The sequence below is a fragment of the Ostrea edulis genome, chromosome 7 (assembly GCF_947568905.1).
Source record: "Ostrea edulis chromosome 7, xbOstEdul1.1, whole genome shotgun sequence".
Classification (NCBI taxonomy): domain Eukaryota; kingdom Metazoa; phylum Mollusca; class Bivalvia; order Ostreida; family Ostreidae; genus Ostrea; species Ostrea edulis.
In genome coordinates, this window is record NC_079170.1 from 23049767 (window position 1) to 23075589 (window position 25823).

A 25823-nucleotide genomic window follows, 5' to 3' on the forward strand; every position below is an offset into this window, starting at 1 on the left:
TTTAATACTTCTAATCACCTCATATAATACATCTAATCACCTCATATAATACATTTAATCACCTCATCTAATACATCTAATCACCTCATATAATGCATGACCCCACAGAATGGTACGAGTACACTATAAACTGGGGGTGGGGGTGGGGGTGTATTCGTAAAGCACAAGCAACAAATTGTATCTTCCCTTCAATATTTCCAGTAGGAAGTATTTGTATCACGTCCTTGAGATGCTACATATCTGAGTGTGATGTTCCTTTGAGCACGTCAAATGACAGCATTTAGTGTATTTGAATAGAATATCAATTTCATGTTTTAACAATCGAACTTCCAATTCAGTTTTTGATAAAAGCTCCATGGACCTTACTGGTCACCTGAGTGTCACACGACAAGCAAGAGCTGTATGATGCTGGTGAAGTGAGTTCCGCATTATATGTGCCCAGTGAACTTCAAATACTCCTTCACTAAGAAGTTCTGACCCAGGGAAGTTTGATTTTAATGAGTGTGTCCACTACCTATGAAGCAGTTATGTCCAACTTTGTTTTAATTCTAGAGACATATTTAAATCGTGGGGGGGGGGGGGGGGGGGGGGGGGGGGGGGGGGGGGGGGGGCTAAATATCTTATCTGAGGGCACGAGTTGATAAAGTTAACCCTTTTTAATTTACTATGAATTCTCGTTAGTTGTTTGACATGCAGGACTACCAGATCTCCATCCCAGTAACCATAGATTTTATGTCACTTGGTATATATTTCTCCACTAAGTATTCGTCAGTAATTCACTTGGTTATATTTATTAGATTGTTTGTATTGTTTAACGTCCTTCTCGAACATCTTTCACCCATATGGAAACGTTTCTATTGCCAGTGAAGGCTACAAAATATAAGCTTATGCTCGGTGCTTATGGCCATGAAGCAGGGAGATATATCTATCATGCCAAACCTGCTGTGACACAGGACCTCCGTTTTTGCGGTCAGCCCCATTTAATCGCCTCTTACTACAATAGAGGGGTACTGGGGACGTATTCTAACCCGGATCCCCACGGGTTGATGATTTTTAGATATTCGGTAGGCGAGGAGATTTCAAAAGATGGCTGTTAGGTTGTTTTAACTCCCGTCGAGAAATTTTTACTCAGTTTGAGAAGTCACCATCTGTAGGTGAAGAACTACAAATTTTAGACATATGTTTAGCGCTTAAGGCCGTAGCAGTTAGGGTTCTTTACCATGCCAACGCCTGCCGTGAAACGGGATCTCCTTTTATAAGGTCATACCCGAAAGACCCGGGATTCTCACTTTTAAATGTCGAACGTTTGGCAAAGGAGCAAACACTACCTATCTTAGAGTATTAGGTTTGACGCAGCCATGGTACGAGCGGGATTCGAACTCACGACCTCCTGTTTACGAAGCGAATGCTCTACCACTGAGTTACCGCGACCGGTAAAATATAATTAATTTTCATTGTAGAAACCATGAAAACCCTTCTTAACACTTTAATGCAAGACCCAGGGACCATTATTTTAACATTTTTAAAGAAGTCTATTGTATTGCTTTGTAATCAGTGTGGTTATTCAATATCCAGGAGTCAGGAAGAAGAAATTTAAAAGCAGTGCATTTTCACTTGGTAATCCACTAATTGAGTCCACAAATTAAACGATGTATTGTATTGTATTGTATGTGGATTATTTCAATGAAAATCGGATAAAGAAATACATGTAACAGCAACTTTCTGCAACACACTGTGAAATCAACAGTATGTTCAGTGATGGATCCAGAGGGGGGGGGGGGGGGGGGGGGGGGGGGTCAAGGGGTTGAAACACCTCCTTTTTGTCAGAAAAAAAGTTCCCAAAGAGGCAAAAATAACACATTCTGAGGGTGGACACCCGCACCTTTTTAAAAATCAAAATCAATGGTACCCTTTCAAAAATTATTGCATCCGCCCCTGATGCCTGACGGACTTGGACTACAAATCAGCGCAACTAAACCATACATAAATTGTCTGAGTCTATTTGTGACAAGTAATAGTTGTATCAAAGGTGAAGATAACAAACAGCGGTCAATCTAATAACTCCTATAAGCAATACAATTTAGAGAGTTGGGCAAACACGGACCCCTGGTCATACCGGAACTGAAATCAGGTGCCTAGGAGTAAGCATCCCCTGTCGACCGGTCACGTCCGCCGTGAGCCCCATATCCCGATCAGGCAAAAGGAGTTATCTGTAGACCGTAATCAAAATCAGTGTGCTAAGAACGGCCTGACAAGCGATGTGAAACACGTCAGACAAGATTTGAATCAGTGATAGGTTGAATTGGCAAACTAGATCGTTATAACGGCCATATAATTTGCAAGTACTGACTTTAATTGAGAATGTTGAAAGCCCTGCACCATATACTTGTTTGTCAGTAGCTTGCCTCGATTTAAAAACTGACCGTACGCAGAATAAGCTCTTGCGTATGAATCAAATGAGAGATATAAACCCATATGCAAGTGATAATGGAATATCACTACATAAATATGGGAATTTGACGATGGAGAAGCTGAAATTATCCCGTTTATCATAAAGTTAAGTTGTTAGTTTGCCGTTAATATATATTTTAAATAAAGCATATTAGAATAAAGCAGAAGTGGATGAATCTGTGGTGTTTTATTTTTGTCATTGAAATATTACTGTTTGTTACACCGTGTATAGAAACTTACACGTTTTATTCCTGGAATATAGTATTAATTATGAAGCATGTCATTTGAAAAGATAAATACTTTCCTGACGACCCAGATGATTGACGTATCAAAACCCCTCACTAGTAGATATATATTATTACTACAGTAACTTTATCCGAAGAGTCGGATCACGTCTCGTTGACAGGCGCGGATCATCAGATCACACGAGACGCGAAGCAACTGTGAAGGAAAAGTTGGATAAGGGTATCCCCCATCGCCTCCATTTTGAGAAGTCATTGTGAACAAGAATGTAGATCATTATTTCGAACCCAGTTCGTATCTATCTCAAAATGTGCATCCATTTAATATTTGACAAATGTCATATTCTCGAGAAGGTCACACAATTAACAAAAATTCCGTTAATATATATTTTAAATAAAGCATATTAGAATAAAGCAGAAGTGGATGAATATGTGGTGTTTTATTTTTGTCATTGAAATATTACTGTTTGTTACACCGTGTATAGGAACTTACACGTTTTATTCCTGGAATATAGTATTAATTATGAAGCATGTCATTTGAAAAGATAAATACTTTCCTGACGACCCAGATGATTGACGTATCAAAACCCCTCACTAGTAGATATATATTATTACTACAGTAACTTTATCCGAAGAGTCGGATCACGTCTCGTTGACAGGCGCGGATCATCAGATCACACGAGACGCGAAGCAACTGTGAAGGAAAAGTTGGATAAGGGTATCCCCCATCGCCTCCATTTTGAGAAGTCATTGTGAACAAGAATGTAGATCATTATTTCGAACCCAGTTCGTATCTATCTCAAAATGTGCATCCATTTAATATTTGACAAATGCCATATTCTCGAGAAGGTCACACAATTAACAAAGATTCCGAGTTTCTTCATATTTGGCCAAAAATTGACGAAGCTGAAGCATATACTAATTTCGAAAAATAAAGATCACACATATTTCATACACCTGTATCAGCGGCAACTTTGATATAAGAATGGCTGTATAGGCAATTGTGTACTCCATGTATTTCACAGTGGTGAATCAGGTGACTTTGGCATGACCTTTTACCCCGAAAAATGACGACGAAAGTCAACACAAAGGAAACTTCAAACGAGTAAGCACAGGTGACACCTTTATCAATAACGAATTGTCACATCATTTATATCAACATTTTATTAATTTTCTCATAAACAAATATACATCATGTCTACTAAAATTGTAATTCTACGTGCAAAATAAGCATCATCTTTTTTTAAGCCACGTAATTCACCACCGCGTACTTTATAGCAAAATGTTTTTTTTGGAATTTCAAACAAGTATGCCATTTCTTTTTTCAAAACGCCAATTCTACTTAAATATGTGACGTGGAAACCAATGTGGTATCAATAAGTATTACATCTTAAATTAATACATTTGTTGTTTTTTCTTTTGAAAGTTTGATGTGTATCTCTGTTCTGATTATCTTTGAATACTTACGTAGTTGGGTTGACTAATAACAACATTCTTTACCCAGAGTTCCGTGCGCTACTCGCACTATGAATAAGTGAAGTGTAAGTGAAGCTTGCGTAAAGCGCCCTCTGGTGAGAGAATGTAATAAAAGTGGGTTACACTTCAAATGTCCTTGCGTGTAAGAGAATTCTGGGAGATGAAGTTAGAGTAATTCATTCCTGATATAGTCGCGTTCGGAGAAACAAAAAGATGTATAATGCATAACGTCTTCTTGTAAATCATTAAAATAACTGAGAAATACTTTTAGAATGCTACACCTTTATGTCTTATTTTAGTTCGATTCTAGAAAACTGCATATTAAAATATTTATGTCACTGTTTTAAACTGATTCGCGTCTGACGTTATTCTCCCATACTCTCGCCAGAGAGCGTGTTACGCAAGCTTCTCTTATACCTGTAGTGCGAGTAGCGCACGGAACTCTGGGCAGAGAATGGTTCTTCTCCACCCAGAGTTATCGTTCCTTTTCGAGAATGGTCTATTCTGTACCTGTGTTTTATGCAGAAGCCATTTATTAAATCTGTAATGAAGTGCTATTTAACAGTTCATTGATGCAAACCTTTAAAATATATATTTTAAAGAAAGTCAATAACAATATGCTTGTGCAGAGAAACCATCGATACTTGGGATTAAAGTGACTCACGACTATAATTAGATGTCAAGAACCTTTGCTCTATATTCTTGGCATTGCGATGTATTCTATAGTTAGAGGACAAGAAAATCAATAAGACTTCCTGTCAAAATAGAGCATCATTTTAATGATGACGGTGCTACCGTTTAAACGAGCGCAGGTGCATATCATGTAATGTTACCCGACATGTAACTACAATCATATACATGAATGTGGTTAAATGATTTATATACTATATGTGGTTAAAATATCTAGATACTATATATTTATTATATTTCTATTGAGTATCGTGAACATTGGTGAATGAAAGCCGAAAATAACGAACAGTGATCAATCTAACTCCTATAAACAATACAAAATAGAAAGTTGAACAAACATGGACCTCTTAATGAATGAATGAATTAACCTGAAGTAAGAATTTAAAAGGAAAAGGCCATGTATTTTGATGATAAGAAGATATAAAAGTATGTGTCAAAGTAGATTTTCCCAGGGTTTATTAGTGTATTAGTTAGTCTTTACTTTCATAACTTTTTCCTTCATTTTATGTTAATCTCTCTCTCTCTCTCTCTCTCTCTCTCTCTCTCTCTCTCTCTCGTTTGAAGCGCGTGGCTTTGAAATAAAGATTTACAAAATTATGAACGGATAGGAGGGGTCGAGTGATTGGATTCTCATAATTTTAACTTGAGCTGAAACATACTTTCTGTAGTGTATCAGAAATAAAAATATTCCTGTCATCAGGGGAAGCCCTCATAATAATCATACACATTGTAATTGTCTTCAAGCATGAAGGTAAAACGGGTTGCAGTCAACATCATGCCATGTATACAGCGTCTTCCATTTACTTTTACAAAACATCAAGCATAAACAATTCACCCTTCGGTTTTTGTAAGAGGCAACTAAATGGGGCGGTCCTTCGGATGAGACTGCAAAACCTGACATCCCGTGTCGCAGCAGATCTCTCATGATAAAGTTCGTCACTGTTTAAAGGCCGTAAGTGTCGAGTTTTGCAACCCTTTACAGGCAATTAGACGGAAAGATTATCGAGCGGGAACCAACCTGAACTAATCATAATGACAGGTATATAATTCCGCCGATCGTACAAAGTATGAAAGTTGAGCAATATAAGTAGTACATATTTTAACTAGATACCCCTTCCAAGTTGATGGCGATCGATACTCCCTCCCCGTTTCGAATATCATGATTATATCATCTTCATATGATTTTACAGCTTATATGTGCATGTAGGTGAACTTCAGTTTATAAAACTCTTCTTTTCATTTTGGAAATGTCAATGGCTGATGCCCTAAGCTTTTTTCAAAAGCTAAACTTGTGTAGAATAATGGTAGCGATATTTCTCTTGATCTCTGCAATAACCGTAGTAGAATGAACCACAGTCATACAGCATAGGCACATCTGTTATTGTTCGGAGTTCCAAATTCTCCTACGGAAGGAATGTTAAATTACCGTCATACTTTGTATACATACTTTGTATTGAACCCAGTTCATTTCCTACAGTATATAGTTTATTGACGTTACCCAATTCCATTCTTTCTAGGATACAGTGTAATGTTCAGTCCAGCGCTCGTGGAAATAAAGCATGTTTGGGGTGGAGTTACAGAAATCATCCAGAGTATCATTAATTTATATTTCTGCTGATGAGAATCTTTTGATGGTGATTACTATATTTTATTCCTTATTGTGGCTAAACATTTCAGGCGTATCAAGTGTTCTGTGATTTGTATAGTTCCTTACAAGGAATATAATTACATGCATGGCTATCAGGATTGTATCATGGAAATATAGGGAGAATGAAAACATGCTTTAATTTATATAGCTGTGAAACCGATTGTGCACAACTGTTGTCAGACTAAAATTGTTTTATTTCCCCATAACATAAACGAACAAGGCTGTTTCACGTTTGAAGACCACAGTTCCAATATCGAGAAATATAATTCAATGAAACAACCAAATGTGTATTACTGAGAACGTCATGCTAAAATTAAATAGATCCATATTTGTAGAAAGTCAGTTTTACATAACGCACAATGTTAGTATATGCCAAAGAGTAGGACGGATATACAAATAATATTTCCCTGTCAAAGCAAAGAGAGGAATTGGGCGAACGAAAGTATATGAGGGAGAATTGTACTAAGTAACACAGTGTGCAATCGACCCCCATGAGGATGTTATCATCCTAAGTATTTTATAAACTCTCTGACACGTAGTTCAGTTTTTTGCGTTTCAGGAAAAATCATGAATTATATTCAACTCTGGTACGTATCCGTATTAATGGAATATCTTCATACTGCAATAATACTACTTGCAACCACCATTCCAGGTAAGCATCATGTCTTAATGTAGATGGTTTCCGCGATTACTTTACAATAAATTTATTTGTATTTAAACTAACTAACAGCTACTTGCTAAATGTTCCGAAATTTTAATTTCAACAATTAAAAGCATAAGATATTTAATACAAATGGCTAAACTGTTTTGAGAGGACCTTTATTTTATAATGGCTTATAATATTTACAGATCACACTTTGGGACTGGGCTATATTATATACTCTTGTTATCACAAATTGTTTTCTCTACTTTTACTTATTCTCTAGAAACATGGACATATACAGTCTGCGCACGGTCTCAGCAGACATCAACCAATGGATCTTTTGCTGCCAGTCTTGGTTGTGATGACAGCATGGAGACCTTCTCTCTAACCAATGATGGAGTTAATCAGTCCTGGTCTCTTGAGTTAGACAATATTTATACAATTGATTGGATTTTTCTTTCCATTGGTGCTGGTATGAAACATTATTGCACATTGATGTGTTATTTGATAGAATTTTACCACCTTGCGTTTCCATTTCTGATGCTTCTTTTCAACAGGTACCTACAGTATAGATGTAGAAATAATTGGAGGTGTATCGCCTGTGAAGTGTACGGATCTCACCCAATCTGATGGAATGAATTCAACATCGCTTCAGCAGCTGATAACATGTGAATATCCCAGTGCTGTCTACCGGAAAGGAAATAGAATCAGGATAACTCGAACAGGAAATGGACAAACAAAAGTGTTTGAATTAAAACCAATAGGTATTCTATACTTTGTTTCCATTCTTACTTACACCGCTAATTAACTTGTAATACAAGTACCTTTATTCAATTTCCTGTAATGTATCAAAGTGTCGGTATTTTTGATTTGGGTAATGAATGGTGAAGATAACGAACATTGATAACTCTTATTATTCCTATAAAAACTACAAAATAGAGAGTTGGGCAAACACGGATTCCTGGATATACCAGAGGTGGAATAATGTGCCTCGAGGAGTAGGAATCAAAGATTTGGGTGTGTTGCTTTTTTAAAATATTCAATAGGAAGATATACATGTATTTTCAAATACAATGTTAATAAAAGTTGGTAAGGATATTGAAGATCAATAAAAGAAGTGACGATAACAGTAATAAATCCCATAATCCCATAAATAGAATACAAAATTAAGAGTAGGACCACTGCTCACACCATTAAGGAGATAATAGTCTCGATTGAAGTCAGCATTCGCAGATTCTATGCTCGTTATAACGATTTAGTTCGTCAGTACAATCTATCATTGAACCAAATGCTGTCTGACGTGTTTTATACCCATTGTTGGGCCATTCTTGGCACACTGATTTTGGCTACGGGTAACTTCATTTACCTTATCAGGATAAAGGTATCACGGCGGGTGTGGCCCGTCTACAGGGGGTGTTTACTCCTCCTAGGCACCTGATCCCACTTTTGGTGTGTCCAGGGGTCCGTGTTTGCCCAACTATCTATTTTGTATTGATTTTAGGAGTTATGAGATAGATCACTGTTCGTTATCTTCACCTTTCATAAGATACATTGTACCTAGGAGAAGACAGCTCTCCTGTTGACCGATCACACCAGCCATGAGCACGATATCTTTATATAATAAACTTAGAAATCGCACAATTCACAATTCAATCAACATGACATAGATAAATACATAGACAATCATATTAAAATCTACATATACATGCGTATTGAGGTACAAATATAAATATACAATAATGAATATTACAGAATATAATTGGCAAATTTACTTCAACAAGGTTGACCACCTCATTCATAGTTTTAATGAATATAGATTAATTCAACAACAATTTGAAATTCGTAGAAGAAAATAAATTGTGAAATTTTAAAATCTTGGGTCTATGATGTAAAATATACGGTACTAATTTTGATGAAATTTTTTGTGGTAAGTACATTTTCGAAAGTTTTTTTAAATTTTCACATGACAAAATATTATGAAATCGCGTATTTCGGAATAACACAAATTACATTTTCTATCTACTTTGGGTATACTAGACCATATCCCCGTTTCTATTGGTAAGCGGTGATTTGTCGTTCTAAATCTTGCAATTGTATGTATTATATAAATATTCAAAATTAACAAGACATAATGTTGACATATAAATTCAAAATTTGTAAACAAGTTGTAAGTTTTATCTTTGCTGCAATTATTCCATTCTGACAATCATTGCTGCTGGAATTGATCATATGATTTTTGTTTTAATGAATTTACAAGCAACCTTTTATTTTGTACATATTGGAATATTCATACACATGTAATATTAAAGCCTTAATGCTTTTAATATTTTTATCCATTTCGTTTCGATACCATTTAATTTTTGTTATTTTTTTATCAATAAACTGATAAAATACATATGACAATTTTGTTTCTTTGGCATTGACAATATTGCCCCAAAATTTATTATTCAGATTTTGATATAAATATCTGATGGGCATCTTCCCAATTCTCCATATATCATAATTTTTGGCGTACATAATTGAAGTGAAAAATTTTCCCATGGAACTTAAAAGGTAATAGGTCTATAATTGTTCGGGTCATGTGTGCAACCTTTATTCTAACAGATTGCTATAATATTTTCAAGCATGCCTCAGGCAAAATTCCCGTGTCTAACACTGTACTGAATAAGCGAACGTAAATAGGTAAAAACAGTTTTATTGAGGTTATGATGTACTCATTCAAAATTTCATCTATTTCAGAACTTTTTGTTGTTGTTGATTTTAACAATTTCACAGTTTGATGTATTTAAGTATCAGTAATTGTATCATTCAGTAAAAACTCGTTATTAAACGTATTCTGTTCTTAAACATTTTGAAATCCGTACACACGATAAGCATGTAGAGAACGGCCTAACGATTGGTATGAAACACATCAGACAGCATTTGACCTAATGGTAGGTAGTATTTTTAGATTAGATTGTTATAACTAACACAACATTTCCATAGTGCTAACTTTAAACGAGGTTGTTGAAAATCGTAAAATCCTGTTTAAAAAATCTCCCAAATACCATAAAAAATACAAAATTTAGATGATTGTTTACCTCGACAATACAAAGTACGAAAGCGTTATTAAATGTTTACTACGATAAACATGGTTGTGTTCACAGTAATGATAATGGAATTTAAATATAATTGGCAGTTTCATTGTGGTACATTCTTAAACATCATAACTACACATAATTTGAAGTAAACTCTTATTTCAATCATGAGCTACGAAGTACATTGATACAAAAAGTAGAAAGTAAAATGAAAACTTTATTATTAAATTCTAAATTAGTACTCCAATGATACCTTCAAGAAAACTGCATTTCTAAAGAAGTTTATAGATAGCGTATTTATGGTATTTTGTAATTATACTAAGTCATGTGTATATAGTATACAAAATCTATGTATCTGGAGATAGCAAACATTTAAAAAGCTTAAAACATATTTAATGTCTAATTTCTAGGTTACATTAAAACAGTGAATTTTTCATGCATCGTAACGTTTTCGATTATGACGTCACGAAATAGTGGTATACTTTCATGTCAATGACAATTCAAATTAACGATTTCTTATGTTGATTTTGTGATTGATGAGCAAATATCGCAGACATATATATGAAAATTAGAAGTCGAGGTTGTCTAGTTTTATGCCTTAATTTCACAATCTAGTGACCGGGTTTTATTCTCGAGTCTGGCATTGCATCAATCCTGATGTTGAATTGCTCATTCATAAAGCGTCTAGCATGAAAAGTGAAAGCCATCGTCTTTCGAATAGAACTTGAAGGCAGAAGTACCAAGTAAATGTTGGTGTTAACAAGTTATCGAGACCTCACTGCAACATCCCTGAACACGATGCAAACGTGAACATTTCTGGCACTTCACCTACACTGGTGACTCCTTGACATGAATGAAGAAAATCTCGAATAGTACGTTAAATCGAAAACGAAACAAACCTTAGATATATAATAGCAAAATAATCATATGAATAATGAATGGTAACGACAACATGAACAAAACGTCGGTTGAACTTCAAAAATATCCCTGTATTATCCAAAGATTTTGGGGTGGAAGTTCGGGTTTCTGTTGGAATACTGATTTACCCGAAATCTATGCATGCTTTATATTTTGCTAGTCCTATGAATTCCCGATTTCTTGCAAGGTCATTCTGAGCGAACATAACAGATTTGTACACGTTGAATGTACATGGGCTTAAACAATTCTTCCAACAACGGGTGCATGTGCCTCTGTTCGAAATGTAGAACTGGCTACATTATGTGAACTTGCAATGTAACTGCTTCTCCACACATTACCAGCCGACGACCAGGGGTCATTTGTCTTGAACGCACAGTTATATCTAGTATACATATTGCTGAATTTATTATTCTCTCTATTGAAACATGAATATTTCAAAGAAGGCGCAAAAGACCTATTGTGTAATTCAACGTTTATAAAAGTTTACCCTGTGGTGCCCCGGTAGATCGATAGAGCTTAGCTGGTCTACTCTTTTTTGGCCCCTTTTTTGTTTCCGGAAATGGAACAACTTACTATCTGCCATATATCCATACCTTTTAGGGGCTTGGAAGGGTATTTAGCATTACGGAGGATCGGTATAAAAGAGTAGTCGGGTGGAGTTGGGGGTAGTTTGGTTTTCATGAAATCATTTCTTTTTGTCAAGTAATATAGTCCTTTAAAAGCGTTGACAAATAACAATAGAGTTCACTATTCGTCGATCCACTGATCAAAGTTCGACTCTGCATTCGCAGCTTGCGGCCACGAATTTCATGAATTTATTACACTATCCACTTTCTTTGCAAAATTATTGCGACGATAACCGCGTCCTGTCACTCCTGAGCAAACGCCTAAAGCCCTTGGCGGCAGATTATATCGTGTTTGAGAACTACAACTACAAATATTTGTACCTGTGTCATTTTCATTGGAAGTATCGAAGTCCATCAAAACTTCAAAATCAATTGACTATTGTGTGCAAATTTAGAATAAAACGACGTTCTGGTAGTAAATAAAAATTGTCATATTAGCTTTGCTACGTCATGTTACAGTTGCAAATTGCCAAAATTAATCTTTCATTAAACGTTTCATTTATTTTCAATTTCTGATCATTTTACAAGGTAAATATTTATAATGTGTCAAATGTAATACTTTCCATATTTATTGTTCAACATTTGTAATGATTAGATTACAATAATAATGTTTGTTTTTTTTAAATTTCTTTACTAGAACTGTCTGGTATTAATCGATCAATGCAACTGAATTCTACGGAATCTTCGAGTGGATTGTCCAAAGCTTTAGATAACGACATGGACACGTTTTACCAATCACCAGAACAGGCCCAGGCGTCTTGGTTCCTAAAATTGGACAGAAACTATGTGATTAAATGGATTCTTATATCGACATGGGGAGGTATATTTAAGATAAGCGAATAAGTCAAGTAGTAGCCATCAGTAAAACATTTAAAATATGATTTTGAATTGAAACATGAAATACACCATTTTAACTAGGTTATATAGAATTTTTTTGAGATATTGCAAGACATGGCATTAATTAATCATACTATTTTCACTTAAGAAGATATTGTACGTTTTGGGTATTATAATAGTCGGGACTCATACCTTCTATTGATCAACTCATATATGAAATTAAACTTTATTTTAAAGAAATTGATTTTCTGGAGTATAAAACTTTATTCATGTAAAATATCTAATGTATAAAATATCAAAGATTGATTGATTACGGTTTTACGCCGTTTTGGCAATGTTTCAGCCATTTACATCGGTGCAAAATGTACGTTTGAACTTCTAAAAACATGTATAGAGAATGTGTTATTTCGTATTGAACAATTATGTTGTCTTGTTATTTTTTATCAGGAAATTATGAAGTACACTTTAAAGAAGATGATGCAATAACGAGTTCATCAACAATGTGTCAGAATTTCAGTCTCCATGGAATAAAGCAACAATACAAAGCCTTGGAATGTTACAAAGAAATGAAGGGGGATACCATTCTTATAAAAAGGACCGATGACGGACCATTGAGGCTGTTTGAATTGTATCCTATAAGTAAATAACGGAGTGAAGACGAAACAATATCAATTCATGTAGTACTACTTCCGCTTCTTTTTCGCGAAACTTGAAATTGATTGAATGGACCGAGTATACTGTCAATTCAATGAATGTTTAATTATCAAAACGCATATCGAAATTCCCAGATTAAATTTCGTTTAATATCTGTTTCCCAGTATGTACTGCAGGTCGCTATGGACCAAACTGCGCTAAATGCAGGAAGGAGTGTGTGTCCTGCAGTCCTATAACAGGTGTCTGTAACCAATGCCATGGACCGTTCTATGGTGACTTTTGTCAGCACCAATGTCCAACAAACTTTCTCAACGCTACGTGTGACCAGACATCAGGGACGTGTGAGAGCTGTATAGAGGGTTACTATGGAAAGTGTTGTACTCATGAAATCACTACAGCGTCAACAATTAAAGGTGCATTTGCCTTACCTTATAGTACTCTCATACCTTGATATCAATGACAATCAAAGTCGGAGGAAACTACCTGAGTAAAAGAAATATTTTCCTTTTGTTATACATGTATATATAGTCTTGGCCCCGCCTTTTACTTATCTTATTTTCTGATTAAGGTTTTGTTTTTGTTACAAACTTATATTTGAATGAACGTATATATAATACAAAAACTCTAATAAGTAGGAAACGAATCGAAGAATTATTTTGTTGGCCCACACACAATGAGTTTAATTACAGCGGTATACTATTGAGTATTTAATTTCAACCCGATATCAATGACATTATATTATGATAGGGGTGTTCTCTATCCTTCTAAATGCTTGAAATACAATTGACAACGTATATCACTCGGTAGTTTGGTTTTTTGTTTATGTTCAGAAACTGAAGCGTTCACACGAAAAACCAACAATGATGAGGTCACCACAAACTGTGATGAGGACACCACCATTTCTGACAAAATGGTTGCCGAACAAGGTACACTCTCATGACTTACAATCAATTCAATGTTACATTTATAACAGTACTATATGTTTATGAATGGTATGATTCTAACCCTAAATCCTGTACTATTATAGGCTGTAAGACAAACTAAAGCTCTTACATTATTTACATGTATTTGTTAATCGGAGGCATTAATGCATACATGTGCATACATGAACACATATAAATATAACAATCTCCGGAGTTTTATTCCAGATGCAGATAGAGAGGTAAATAACCTGACTGTCATATTGCTGACTGTTCTCGTGGTGTTAATTCTGGTATTGGTCCTAACTGTGGTTGTCCTCTTTAACAAAAGGTAAAGCTTACATTGCCCTTTACAACTCAACTTCATATTCCATTGCATGACGACACATAAACCCGTGATAGACGTATGGTATTTGATATGACTACTGATAACTCCGTTTACCTGATCAAGATATACACTGGTATTAAACTGATGATAGTAACGATTGTTACTATCATTCCAAGATGGCGGAAGGAAATTCCAGAAAGACCACATTTACTTATTATATATATTAGTATTGTTTATTTGCGAATGATATGTAGGTAAGAAATATCATACACTAGCAACAATTACGATCAGGTGTTATTTTATCTTTTATACGGCTCATATGAACAGAAAATTCGTCGTTGAAAAAATAGCGAGGATGATAGTAACGAAAGTTTTACGTTACTATCATCATTCATTTCCGTTACTATCATCCACGCTGTTTTTTCAACGACGAATTTTCTGTTCATATGAGCCGTATAAAAGATAAAATAACACCTGATCGTAATTGTTGCTAGTGTATGATATTTCTTACCTACATACCATTCGCAAATAAACAATACAAATAGATATAATAAGTAAATGTGGTATTTTCGGAATTACCTTCCGCCATCTTGGGATGATAGTAACGATCGTTACTATCATCAGTTTAATACCAGTGATATAGGGCTTAGGGCGAGTGTGACCGGTCGACAGGAGATGGGTACTCCTCCTAGGCAACTGACCCCACATTGGTATATCCAGGGGTCCATGTTTCTCAAACTCTATATATTGTATTGCTTATAGGAGTTATGAGATTAATCACTGTTCGTTATTTTCACCTTTCAAATGATAGTAAGTTCTGTATTTTACATTATATAAATGGTAATAATATTGCCGCATTGCTATTGACTTCAACGAAGAAATAACCTGTAGATTATACATGTAGCCCATCTTCAGACATTTTGTAAAGATATGCTAAATTTCATTTTCAATTATTTTAGCAAGAGAACAAGACAAGACAAAACAGAAAAAGAAAATGGCCTCCTCGTGGAATTCCATAGAGTGGAGTCACGAAATGAGTCCGAGCTGGAGGAGATTCCCCAGGACGAGTCTTTGTTCGTAGAGGAGGAAATCATTACCGTAGAGTACAGTAATTTGATGTCGCAAAGAATTTCTATAGATCAATTCATTAGAGAATTACCAGAGAAAAAGGACAACGAAGTACTAGCGAAAGAATTTAACGTGGGTATCCATTTCTGTGATACATCATATATGATACATCATGTACCCCTAGTGAATTTGATATGTTTTTTTAATCTCAAATGGATTGTAATATTTAATGATAATGAAAAAAAATCCTCTGACGTTCAAACCAATGGTAATGAAGTTTTTCACTTGATTTTGGTCAACACCAATTTACGATTTGTCTGTACATGTAAATATATCACTTCCATCAGGTAATACGGCATGTAGAGATAATGTAGTACTTGCACAATAACAGTGTTTTTTCTGCAATAAGGATATATGTACAGCAATCAGTATTAGGCATATACAGCTCAAAATCTACAATAAAACTCAAAACTTTCTTCTTAGAATAAAATCTATGTAAACTATGTTATTCTTCTATCAAGTTTATGAATTTGGTAGCATTGGTATTTCAATCCTTTGGTTTGATCACAGGATCTTCCCACCGAACTACTAGAATCTCATTCGAATGCCCTGAGGGCATCCAACAGAAAGGGAAACCGATACAAAGGAATTTATCCATGTGAGTACAAATTTTGACTGGAAATTGACTATAAAAAGAAAATCTGAAAACGCACGTGCCTCTTTCATGTACATATGTTTTGGGGTTGTTTTTTCAGATGACTATAATCGTGTGAAGTTGATGAGAGAAGATTTAAATGACAGCGATGACTTTGTCAATGCATCCTACATTAATGTTAGTTCATAGTTATGAAATGAACGTACATCATTTTAATTTTTCCTCAATTTGAGAATGTTATAACAATAACACTACAGGAAGAAAGTCATAATTATATTCTGAAAGCAGGGTTAATTTGTGTAAAGCATATATTTTCAGGGTATCAACAAGGAACGAAGTTACATCGCTGCGCAAGGTACAAACTTCATTTTGAAAAACGGAATTACACTTGTTAATGACAGTAATAGATAAGTTCCCTGTGTACTCATATTAAATGCGTTAATTTAAAGGAGGCCGTTTTCAAACCTTCCTGAAACGACAAATTAATTGATAAGCACTTAATTTAGCTTTAGAATAGTATGCATCTATTAAAAATGGATTATCATAATAGATTAAGAATATGTTGTTAAAATGTATGCTCAAACACTTAATATCTAGGTCCTTTCACCCCCAAGACGTTGGAGGATTTCTGGACCGTGATCTGGCAGAACGACTCAACACGGATCGTTATGCTGACTAATCTTTACGAGGGAGACAGAGTAATTGTGCTTAACTTGAAATAATCGAATGATTATTTGCATGATTGATGTGTTAATATGTTTTAACTTACACAATTAATGAATAAGTTTGTTTGGGGGTTGGGGGGGGGGTTTCGGGGGGGGGGGGGGTTCGCTTTTTTTTTTTTTTGTATCAAAAGGTCTATTTTACGTAAATGTTTTACCCTAGGAAGAAATGATAGAATATATGCATAAGCCAAACTGTATACACGTAAATCATTTGCATAGTACCGGTATATGTTACTGGATAAAATTCACAAAGCAGTGTTAGTAATGTAGTGTTTAGGGGGTTTGCTTTGTTCACGGAGATTCCTTGATTGAAAACGCGGCACACCTAATACTCATGATATAGGTGGTGACTGCTCCTTTACCAAGGATTCGGCTTTATCGGTCTTTTAATATATGGCAACTTTTAGGTGTACACCCCGTCTCACGGTAGGTGGCTGTACGATAAAAAGCCCCCACCACTACGGCCTTGAGCGTCAAGCATTGGTCAAAATTTATGGCACTCCAATTAAAGCTCACGATATTTCTACATATGTATTCATGTAAGAAAAATTCCCTGGAGCTCCAAACAACATTAATGCGCACAAGATATTTGAGGTTGTAGTTTTCTTTTCCATATTATCAAATGATATAGAACACATTACCAGGTGGATGTTCACAGTTTCAAACGTCTTCGTGTTTCAGATGAAGTGTCTGAAGTACTGGCCGGACACGCTGCTGGACATTGGCCCTTACGTCATCACACTGGACACTGTGGACGTGTATGATCACTATGTCCTGCGATATATGACTGTTCAACATCAGGTACTTCCTTATTTCGTTATCCCTCCCTCTCCTTGTCAAAATCACAATTACATTGTATATCATCGAGTTAAAATCATAATTACACCGCATATCATCGAATTAAAATCACAATTACACCGCATATCATCAAATTAAAATGACAATTACACCGCATATCATTGAGTTAAAATCATAATTACACCATATATCATCAAGTTAAAATGACAATTACACCGCATATCATCATGTTAAAATCACAATTACACAACATATCATCGAGTCAAAATCACAATTACACCACATATCATCAAATTAAAATGACAATTACATCGCATATCATCAAGTTAAAATGACAATTACACCGCATATCATCATGTTAAAATGACAATTACACCGCATATCATCAAGTTAAACTCACAATTACATCGCATATCATCAAGTTAAACTCACAATTACATCGCATATCATCGAGTTAAAATCACAATTCGACCGCATATCATCGAGTTAAAATCACAATTACACCGCGTATCATCGAATTAAAATGACAATTACAGCGCATATCATCGAGTTAAAATCACAATTACACCGCATATCATCAAGTTAAAATCACAATTACACCACATATCATCAAGTTAAAATCACAATTACACCACATATCATCGATTTTGCATACTCATATTTTCACATATCATCGAGTTTGCATATTTAAATGAAGCACAATAATGATACATGCCAGCATGAAACATTGCAGTCCATCTCCATACTCACACTATTTACACACACACACACACACACACACACACACACACACACACACACACACACACACATATATATATATATATATATATATATATATATATATATATATATTAAAAGAAATAGAATAAACAGTACACAAAGTTAAAAATTTAACGGAATCGCTTTCATTTTATAATCATCAGTTACAACATATAACCCAAGGAACTCTAATGTTACACCTATCGTTCGGCAACTCAACGACCTACTAAAAACAGATGAAAAAATGGGGAAAATTATGAAGAAATATACTTTTATCAACAGCAAGAGACAACCAAAAAATATTAGGAGACTGTTATGTTAATCTAATTTTCAGGAAAAGTCCAACAAAAATTTTTTCACCGTTACCAAATGTGACGATCGGCGATGCGGAACGTGCCCATACTTAAGGGAAGGAAGTTCGTTCGAATTTAACAACAAGGAATTTACGGTAAATTCAGATATGACGTGCTCCACCAAAATTTAATTTATGTTATAACATGTGCTGGCTGTGGAAAACATTATATCGGTGAAATTGGAACTACTCTGCAAACTCGTATACGAGTTCATAAACAACACATTTCAGCACCCGAATACAGAAAAATTAAAGTTAGTGAACATATAGATGTGTGTGGCCACGGACAATTCAGTGTATTTCCGTTTTATAAACTGTATACAGAAAATACTATTTCCCGACGAGAAAAAGAAAGACACTTTATTAAGACTTTAAAACCGGCTCTCATTAGCTTACTGTAAAATATGTTTACTGTTATTATCTATGACGTCATAACATGCTTAACGTAAAATCCTTTTCCCTTCATTCGTTTATGACGTCGTTATGTACGTGAAATGTTAGGACGCCTTTATGACGTCAAACCATTTCAAAACTATTTTAAAATGTAACGCCTGAGGATTATAAAATGAAAGCGCTTGCATTAAATTTTTAACTTTGTGTACTGTTTATTCTATTTCTTTTAATATTTCATACCGGACACTGTGATTTTTTTTAAAAACACAATTTGGATATATATATATATATATATATATATATATATATATATATATATATATATAAAGCACGAAATAATCACAACTAGGTACTGAACATTTTCGTCCCAGCCCGGGGTCAAACCAGCGACGTACGGCACCCACCGCCTAGCAAGATTGTCAAACCAGTGCGTAAGTTCACTCGGCCACAACGACTTCCCTAAAAAAGGAAGTTTTGTTATGCTCCTAAAGCCCTACTTATACACACTGATGCAATTTCCAACAGTCGCTGTGTCATTCAGTGTTTAAGATATTTTATAAGGAGAGTGGATCTCTCGATGCAATTGTATAGAATATTTATATGTATATATATTAGGATGAAGAGAAGAGGGTAACACAGTTCCACTTCACCACTTGGCCGGACAACTCCGTCCCAGATGATATGACGTCACTCATATGCTTCCGTAACCTAGTAAGAAATGGACTGAGCATTTCAGATGGGCCAGTGGTCGTCCATTGCAGGTAAGCGAAATGAGTGTACCCGGCCGTATAGCAGTTTTATTGAAGCGAACTTCAAACCTGAAGGTTACCTACCACTATTGAGTACAAGTATTACAGCCATAAGGAATCAAACGTCAAACTTAAGCAAATATGCTAATATCATACATTATGTCCATCCTCACTGCTTTTAATTGTTCTTTACGGTATTTTGTTTATATTGCTTCAGGTTTGTAAATTTGCGGACTTGACTTTCAGAATTTCGAAAGTATACACTCATTCAAAAACAAGTATAAACTTATATAAGAAGATCACGAAATTCTTCGATATCCGTTTATTGTTTTGACTACGACAGATAGACAATAGTATACATATGTAAATAGATAAAATGTCGAATTCATATATTTTAGCGCCGGGATTGGTAGAACGGGGACGTTTATCTCCCTTGATTATCTCCTGGAAGAGAGCGTTATGGAACAGACCATTGATGTCAGGGGATATGTTGCTTCTCTAAGACAGCAGCGGGTAGGATCTGTACAGACATGTGTAAGTGCTATCTCTCTTTTAACATAAAGAACGGGGTAATACCATCTAATGAATGAAACAAATATATTTGATTAATTCATTTTTTTTAAATTGTCATTCATCATATACAGGGGATGTTTACTCCTCCCAGACACCTGATCCCACCTCTGATGTGTCGAGGGGTCCGTGTTTGCTCAACTCTCTGTTTTATATTGTTTGTAGGAGTTATGAGATTGATCACCGTTCGTTATATTCGCCTTTCATACATATGTACATAGCAATTTAATACAATGAACGTGTATGAACAACAGATTAGATATGCCTATGAACTCATTAAAGTTATTTTAGCTCTGAATCTACAATTTTTATTTTGTTGTAAAATGGGATAATATAGTAGTTTTGTATGTAAATTTAACCTTAATCATTGATAAAATTGAAAATTAAATTTAAGATTCTATCAAAATGAAGAGTTAGGTTCTATAGTATAGAATATATAGTATTTTATAGAAATTAATTTTTGTTAGGAAAGAAAATAATGTATAATTTGAATTTGATTATTTTCTAACATAAATATCAACAACAAAGGTTTAAAAACATTATTTTTGTCTGTCTTTGATCATAATTTTACAACAAACATTTTCGACACTATATTGACAATCAATATTGCCATTGATCCTTTGACGTTGGGGAACAAACGTTTGTGAATCAAGTGATTTAGGAAATGAAGTTAAAACCTCGAATAATTAAAAACAATGTTTACTCTAGTAACTGTTTACCAGTAGTTAAGCCCAACAATATGTGGATATTTATGATACCATAAAGACATCTAACCAAGCTAAGGATGGGAGCATGTAGGTGTGTATGTTTGGGTTGGTGGGTAGGCACATGCGTACCTGTGTGTTTTGGTTAAATTATTGTTCGAATTAAAATCACATAGCTACCATCTATTAAAGTGGTGAGTAGGTATAAATAACATGAAGCTTAAACTACAAATAGTAAATCAATGGACTCTGGGTTGGAATATTCAGGCTAGACAGCGGAGCATAGTTCAGATTTTGGACATTTGACCTCCATCTGGTGATCTTCAGTTAACCTTCATCTGGTAACCGTTTGTAGTGATTCAGTGGTTACAGTGTTTGCTTCGTGGCTGGGAAATCATGGGTTCAATCACTCCTCTTACCAAACAAAAGATTTCTATAAGTTCGTGATCCTTCTCTTGCCATTCACTTGGCATTTAGAAGTGAGGGTCGCGGGTCCTTCAGCATTATACTATATAAACCGACATTCCACAACACTCGGCGTGAGTAGTATAAAGAATCATCACTGCCACGGCCGAGAGCACCATGTTTGGGAACAAATGTTGGGGCTCTTTACCCACTGACGGTGAAGTCTAAATACATGTATAAGTTTTAAAAATCCAAGAAAGGAACGGACGTTAACACGTAAAAAGAAAATTAACAAAACCATCGGGGACATCCCTGTTTGATTGAAAGGTTCTCGAATGCGACATAAAGTAAGAAATAAATGCTAGTAAACAAACACAACCTTGTCAAAAGGAGAGATTAGAAGCTTAAACTTGGTACGGATGTTGATAAAGAATATGCATGACCATGAATCACTGTCACTAAACATAGCAAATCTTAGTGCAGAGCACAGTATAACCAAATTTGATTATTTATGTGTAGCGATGATTCATGATCTATTTCCTGCTTATATCGGTCCTTGTCTTATTTTTAGGAGCAGTACATCTTTCTCCATGATGCACTGGTTGAAGGACTTACAAACATGAACGTTCGCCATAGCTGTCTATCTGTGTTGTAATGCTGTTTTGTCAGGCAGTGCTGTCTGTTCTAATATTATGGATTTTCAAACTGTACATGCGTTTCTGCGGAATTAATGTTTTCATTTCTGCTTGATTAATGTAAATTTTAAAATATTTCATATTTCCAAAATTTATAGGATACGTACTTAATTGGGGATTGAACATACTGTTAATATTAGCCTTAGAATTGCATTGTCTCTAGAACTAAATTGAGCGTATGAGTATCGAAAAGTTAATAAACATGAGAATAATTGTCAATTTGTACTATATTAATATTGTTTGAGGTTCAATTTATTCCATATCTTACTGTGTATATATATATATATATATATATATATATATATATATATTCATTCCTGAAATACAGCAAGGATGACTTTATGCAGTGTTTTGTGGATTCGAGACTACTCTGGGTATTCCCACAACTAGTAATATATTCAATTCACAATTAACTCTTCCTCCTGAAGAGATGGTCATCAGTGTAGCCCCGTCTTTAAAAAAGAAGAATAATTCTTAACATCTTCTGAGGCCTGATCTCTTTGACGCTTGTGTCGAGTTTTTATCTTGAGTTTATGTATGAAACGAGTTTTAAAAAATGTTATTCTCTTGCTACTGTTTTCTACTCGGCATTTTGCACTGAGGTCCAAGGTAGTTAAACGTACATTAGCAAGAAGGAAATTTTTGTATTGTGATTGAAGGCATACTACACGTAAAAACGTAATCCTTTCATGACGTGTTTCATGAAATAAAAAAGGAAATCTCAACGAAATAAGACGTAAACAAGAAGAAAATTTCAAATTGCGTTAAAATGGGAATAACTCTCTTCTATTTTATCATTTACGACTGTTAATGCTGATTTAACAGTACTTAACATCCTTTTTACTGGCGCCGATAATTCGTCATCGGTAAAACCTGTTTACGACTGATTGACAGCATTGATACCGAACAAAGTTCGTAGTGCAAGGCTCTAACGGTAACACGTATGTGAAAGGAAAAAGTCAAAACCAGCTAAAGAGATGCGAATATCTCTACATACCTACACTGAAAACTTTGGGAGCCGTATTGGCGCCGCCATTTTTTTAATTTTTGTTCAGTAGTTGCTTCAACAGTTATTCGAGTTTTAAATATGGCAACCACAAATACAAGACTCTAACGTGCAATGTGTAGTTTAAACATTCAATCTGTTCAAAATTAACGGCATGATTATCTTTGTAACAGTTTTTATCAAATCAACTTAAAGATGGAAAAATTACAATGCACAGCTCTTATAGAAACATTGCATTGTATACTGTGATGTATGTACTGTATACATCTACACATGTAATTTGTAATATTGCTGTTGACTTAGATAATGATGGAATTCATCATTAATGAACCCATTGTAAAATTGCTTCACACTTATTTTTTTACGGGTAGGTGTTCTGCTTTTGTATGAGAATGCCTACAAATGAGAAATCATTATTGATTTAGAATTGTGATTTTTTTTTTTTAATATTTCGCTTAAGCATTTACAAATTAATAATTAGAAATTGATTGTTTTATGCGATACCTGATCTTTTGGGAGAGTATCTATGACATTTCTTTCTTGTTTCATCATGGCGGTGAATATTGATCCCTCCACGCCTTTAATTCATGGTCAGATCTTCGGATGTATTTCTTTGATTTTCTTTGCCTGTCTCTTACCATCGTTGGAAACCCACAGTCGGTCGCACTCATTTTGCCTCCCATGGGACACAACACCCATATTTTTGTATAACTTATTAAAATGCATGACCTTACGTGACCTATCGACCACCTACGGGAATCGCCTTAAGCATTCCCGAAACTCGAAGTGTCAGCATTACGGTAATTACTGTTGTGCCCATCAAAGTGTGTGTGTTTTGTTGTGCGACTATCGAAGATATATAGATGAAAACTCCATATTTGGCACCCAAAATGGCTGATTATTTTGGCTAATACTTCACTTTCACATACCCTCCCCCTTTCGAAAATCCTGGATCCGCCACTGATATGTTTAGCATCGTCACTGCTACAAAACTGTCGTTCTTCTGGCTGAGTGTAAGCGAGTGATTTGATGTCGCATTAACACGTGATGATTACAGACACAAAGTTTAACAATACACTATGTTTAGATGTATATAACCGCAATCAAATAATATCATTCCCTCTCCTCCTTGCATTATATTTTTGGAGAATATTTAACGATTATTTCGGGGTAACAAAAGAAAAGACACATAGGGGGAGAACACATTTCCGGAAAAAGTCACTGTTACATGGACTTTCATAAAATTATGATATTTTAATAGTTTGCAATCTAATGAAATCAATAGATTATATACGGGACATTCCTGCCCTGGAATCGAAATTCAGAAATAAAGACTACAAAAATTATTGCACCTGTGTTTTGACAACCTGGTTCGTATTCAAACCCCTTAGGTGTTGAAGTTGGTGTCGCTCAGCCAGCTCTCATTGTATGCAGCGGTTCATTTTGTCGTGCTTCGAATGACACTCAAGATTTTTTTTTATCGATTTTGCCTTTTCAACATTTCTTTTATATATTGTATAAAAATGTTCCTTCAATAATCTACATGTAAATGGTGTTCATTCTTCATATAAAAGGCATTTAAGTGAAAGCAAATTGTAATTTCCCTGTATTCAAGAGGAACTATATCTTGAGGAAGCACACTTTGTTCCGAGGACAATGATCAGTCTCTCTGTGGTACTCAACTCAAGTATATGTGCTACGAATAAAAATATGTTAAGTTAAACTTCCTGTATTTGCCAATCAAGAACTTCTTTTAGAGAGAGTGCAAAAGAGTCCAGATGCATTTCATAGATGTTCTATGCAAAAGTTCAGGATAAAAGTTCACCAAACATATGAAATATTATTTGGAAATAACAAACTTAAAATGCGAAAACAATACATGTATCATGCTACATCGTAGTAAGAGGTCTAGTAAAAGTGTCCTCTTATATTTATACACTGAAGGCAGTGTGTTATGTGAAAACAAGGTTCTGTGTTTGTCTGACCGAAAGTAAAAAACTAGAATACGGAAGGATAATCCAGGGTCTAACTTGAGGGTACGAATTATCCTCCTAAAATACGGATGAGCTTTTTGTAAAGTCTAAAACTAAATCCAGCCCAAAAGGTTTTTTATTTATTTATTTATTGTATTACCGTTACGATGATTTCATCCTTTCTCTTTTCTTTTATTTTCTGGGGCTGGGGGTGCTGCTTTTCAATGGTGTAGAAAATAGTTCTGGGATTAGTTGTTTTTAGCTCACCTGAGCTATAGGCTAAAGAGATTTTATGATCACCTGTTGTTTAGCAGCCATCATTCTCTCCATCCGATTTTAAACTTTATACAAGTTTTACTTCCCAGAAACCACCAGGTCAACTTCAACCAAAATTGTCATTAAGCATCCTTGAGTATAGGGGACTCACAATTGGTCAAATGAAGTGTCACATCCTTTTC

The 25823-nt window shown here is 35.0% G+C and overlaps 1 protein-coding gene across 7 annotated transcripts; it reads left to right on the forward strand.

The window, feature by feature from the left end:
- Window positions 1–5445: 5445 nt before the first annotated feature.
- Window positions 5446–22605, forward strand: LOC125656604 (receptor-type tyrosine-protein phosphatase T-like). 7 transcript variants are annotated; one of them, XM_056143716.1, is made up of 19 exons: window positions 5461–6493; window positions 7067–7159; window positions 7434–7622; window positions 7708–7914; window positions 12409–12591; window positions 13056–13247; window positions 13427–13675; window positions 14093–14188; window positions 14411–14513; window positions 15470–15710; window positions 16149–16236; window positions 16334–16410; window positions 16552–16588; window positions 16831–16931; window positions 17640–17759; window positions 18853–18966; window positions 19879–20024; window positions 20411–20546; window positions 22263–22605. In XM_056143716.1, exons 2-19 carry the CDS (start codon window positions 7075–7077, stop codon window positions 22344–22346), a joined length of 2448 nt encoding a protein of 815 aa, XP_055999691.1. In that variant the 5' UTR covers window positions 5461–6493; window positions 7067–7074; the 3' UTR covers window positions 22347–22605. The 7 variants fall into 7 exon arrangements, with proteins under 7 accessions (XP_055999692.1, XP_055999691.1, XP_055999690.1 ...); XM_056143715.1 differs by having other exon boundaries at window positions 7067–7622; XM_056143719.1 differs by having other exon boundaries at window positions 5467–7159; window positions 7434–7572.
- The last annotated feature ends 3218 nt before the right edge of the window (window positions 22606–25823 follow it).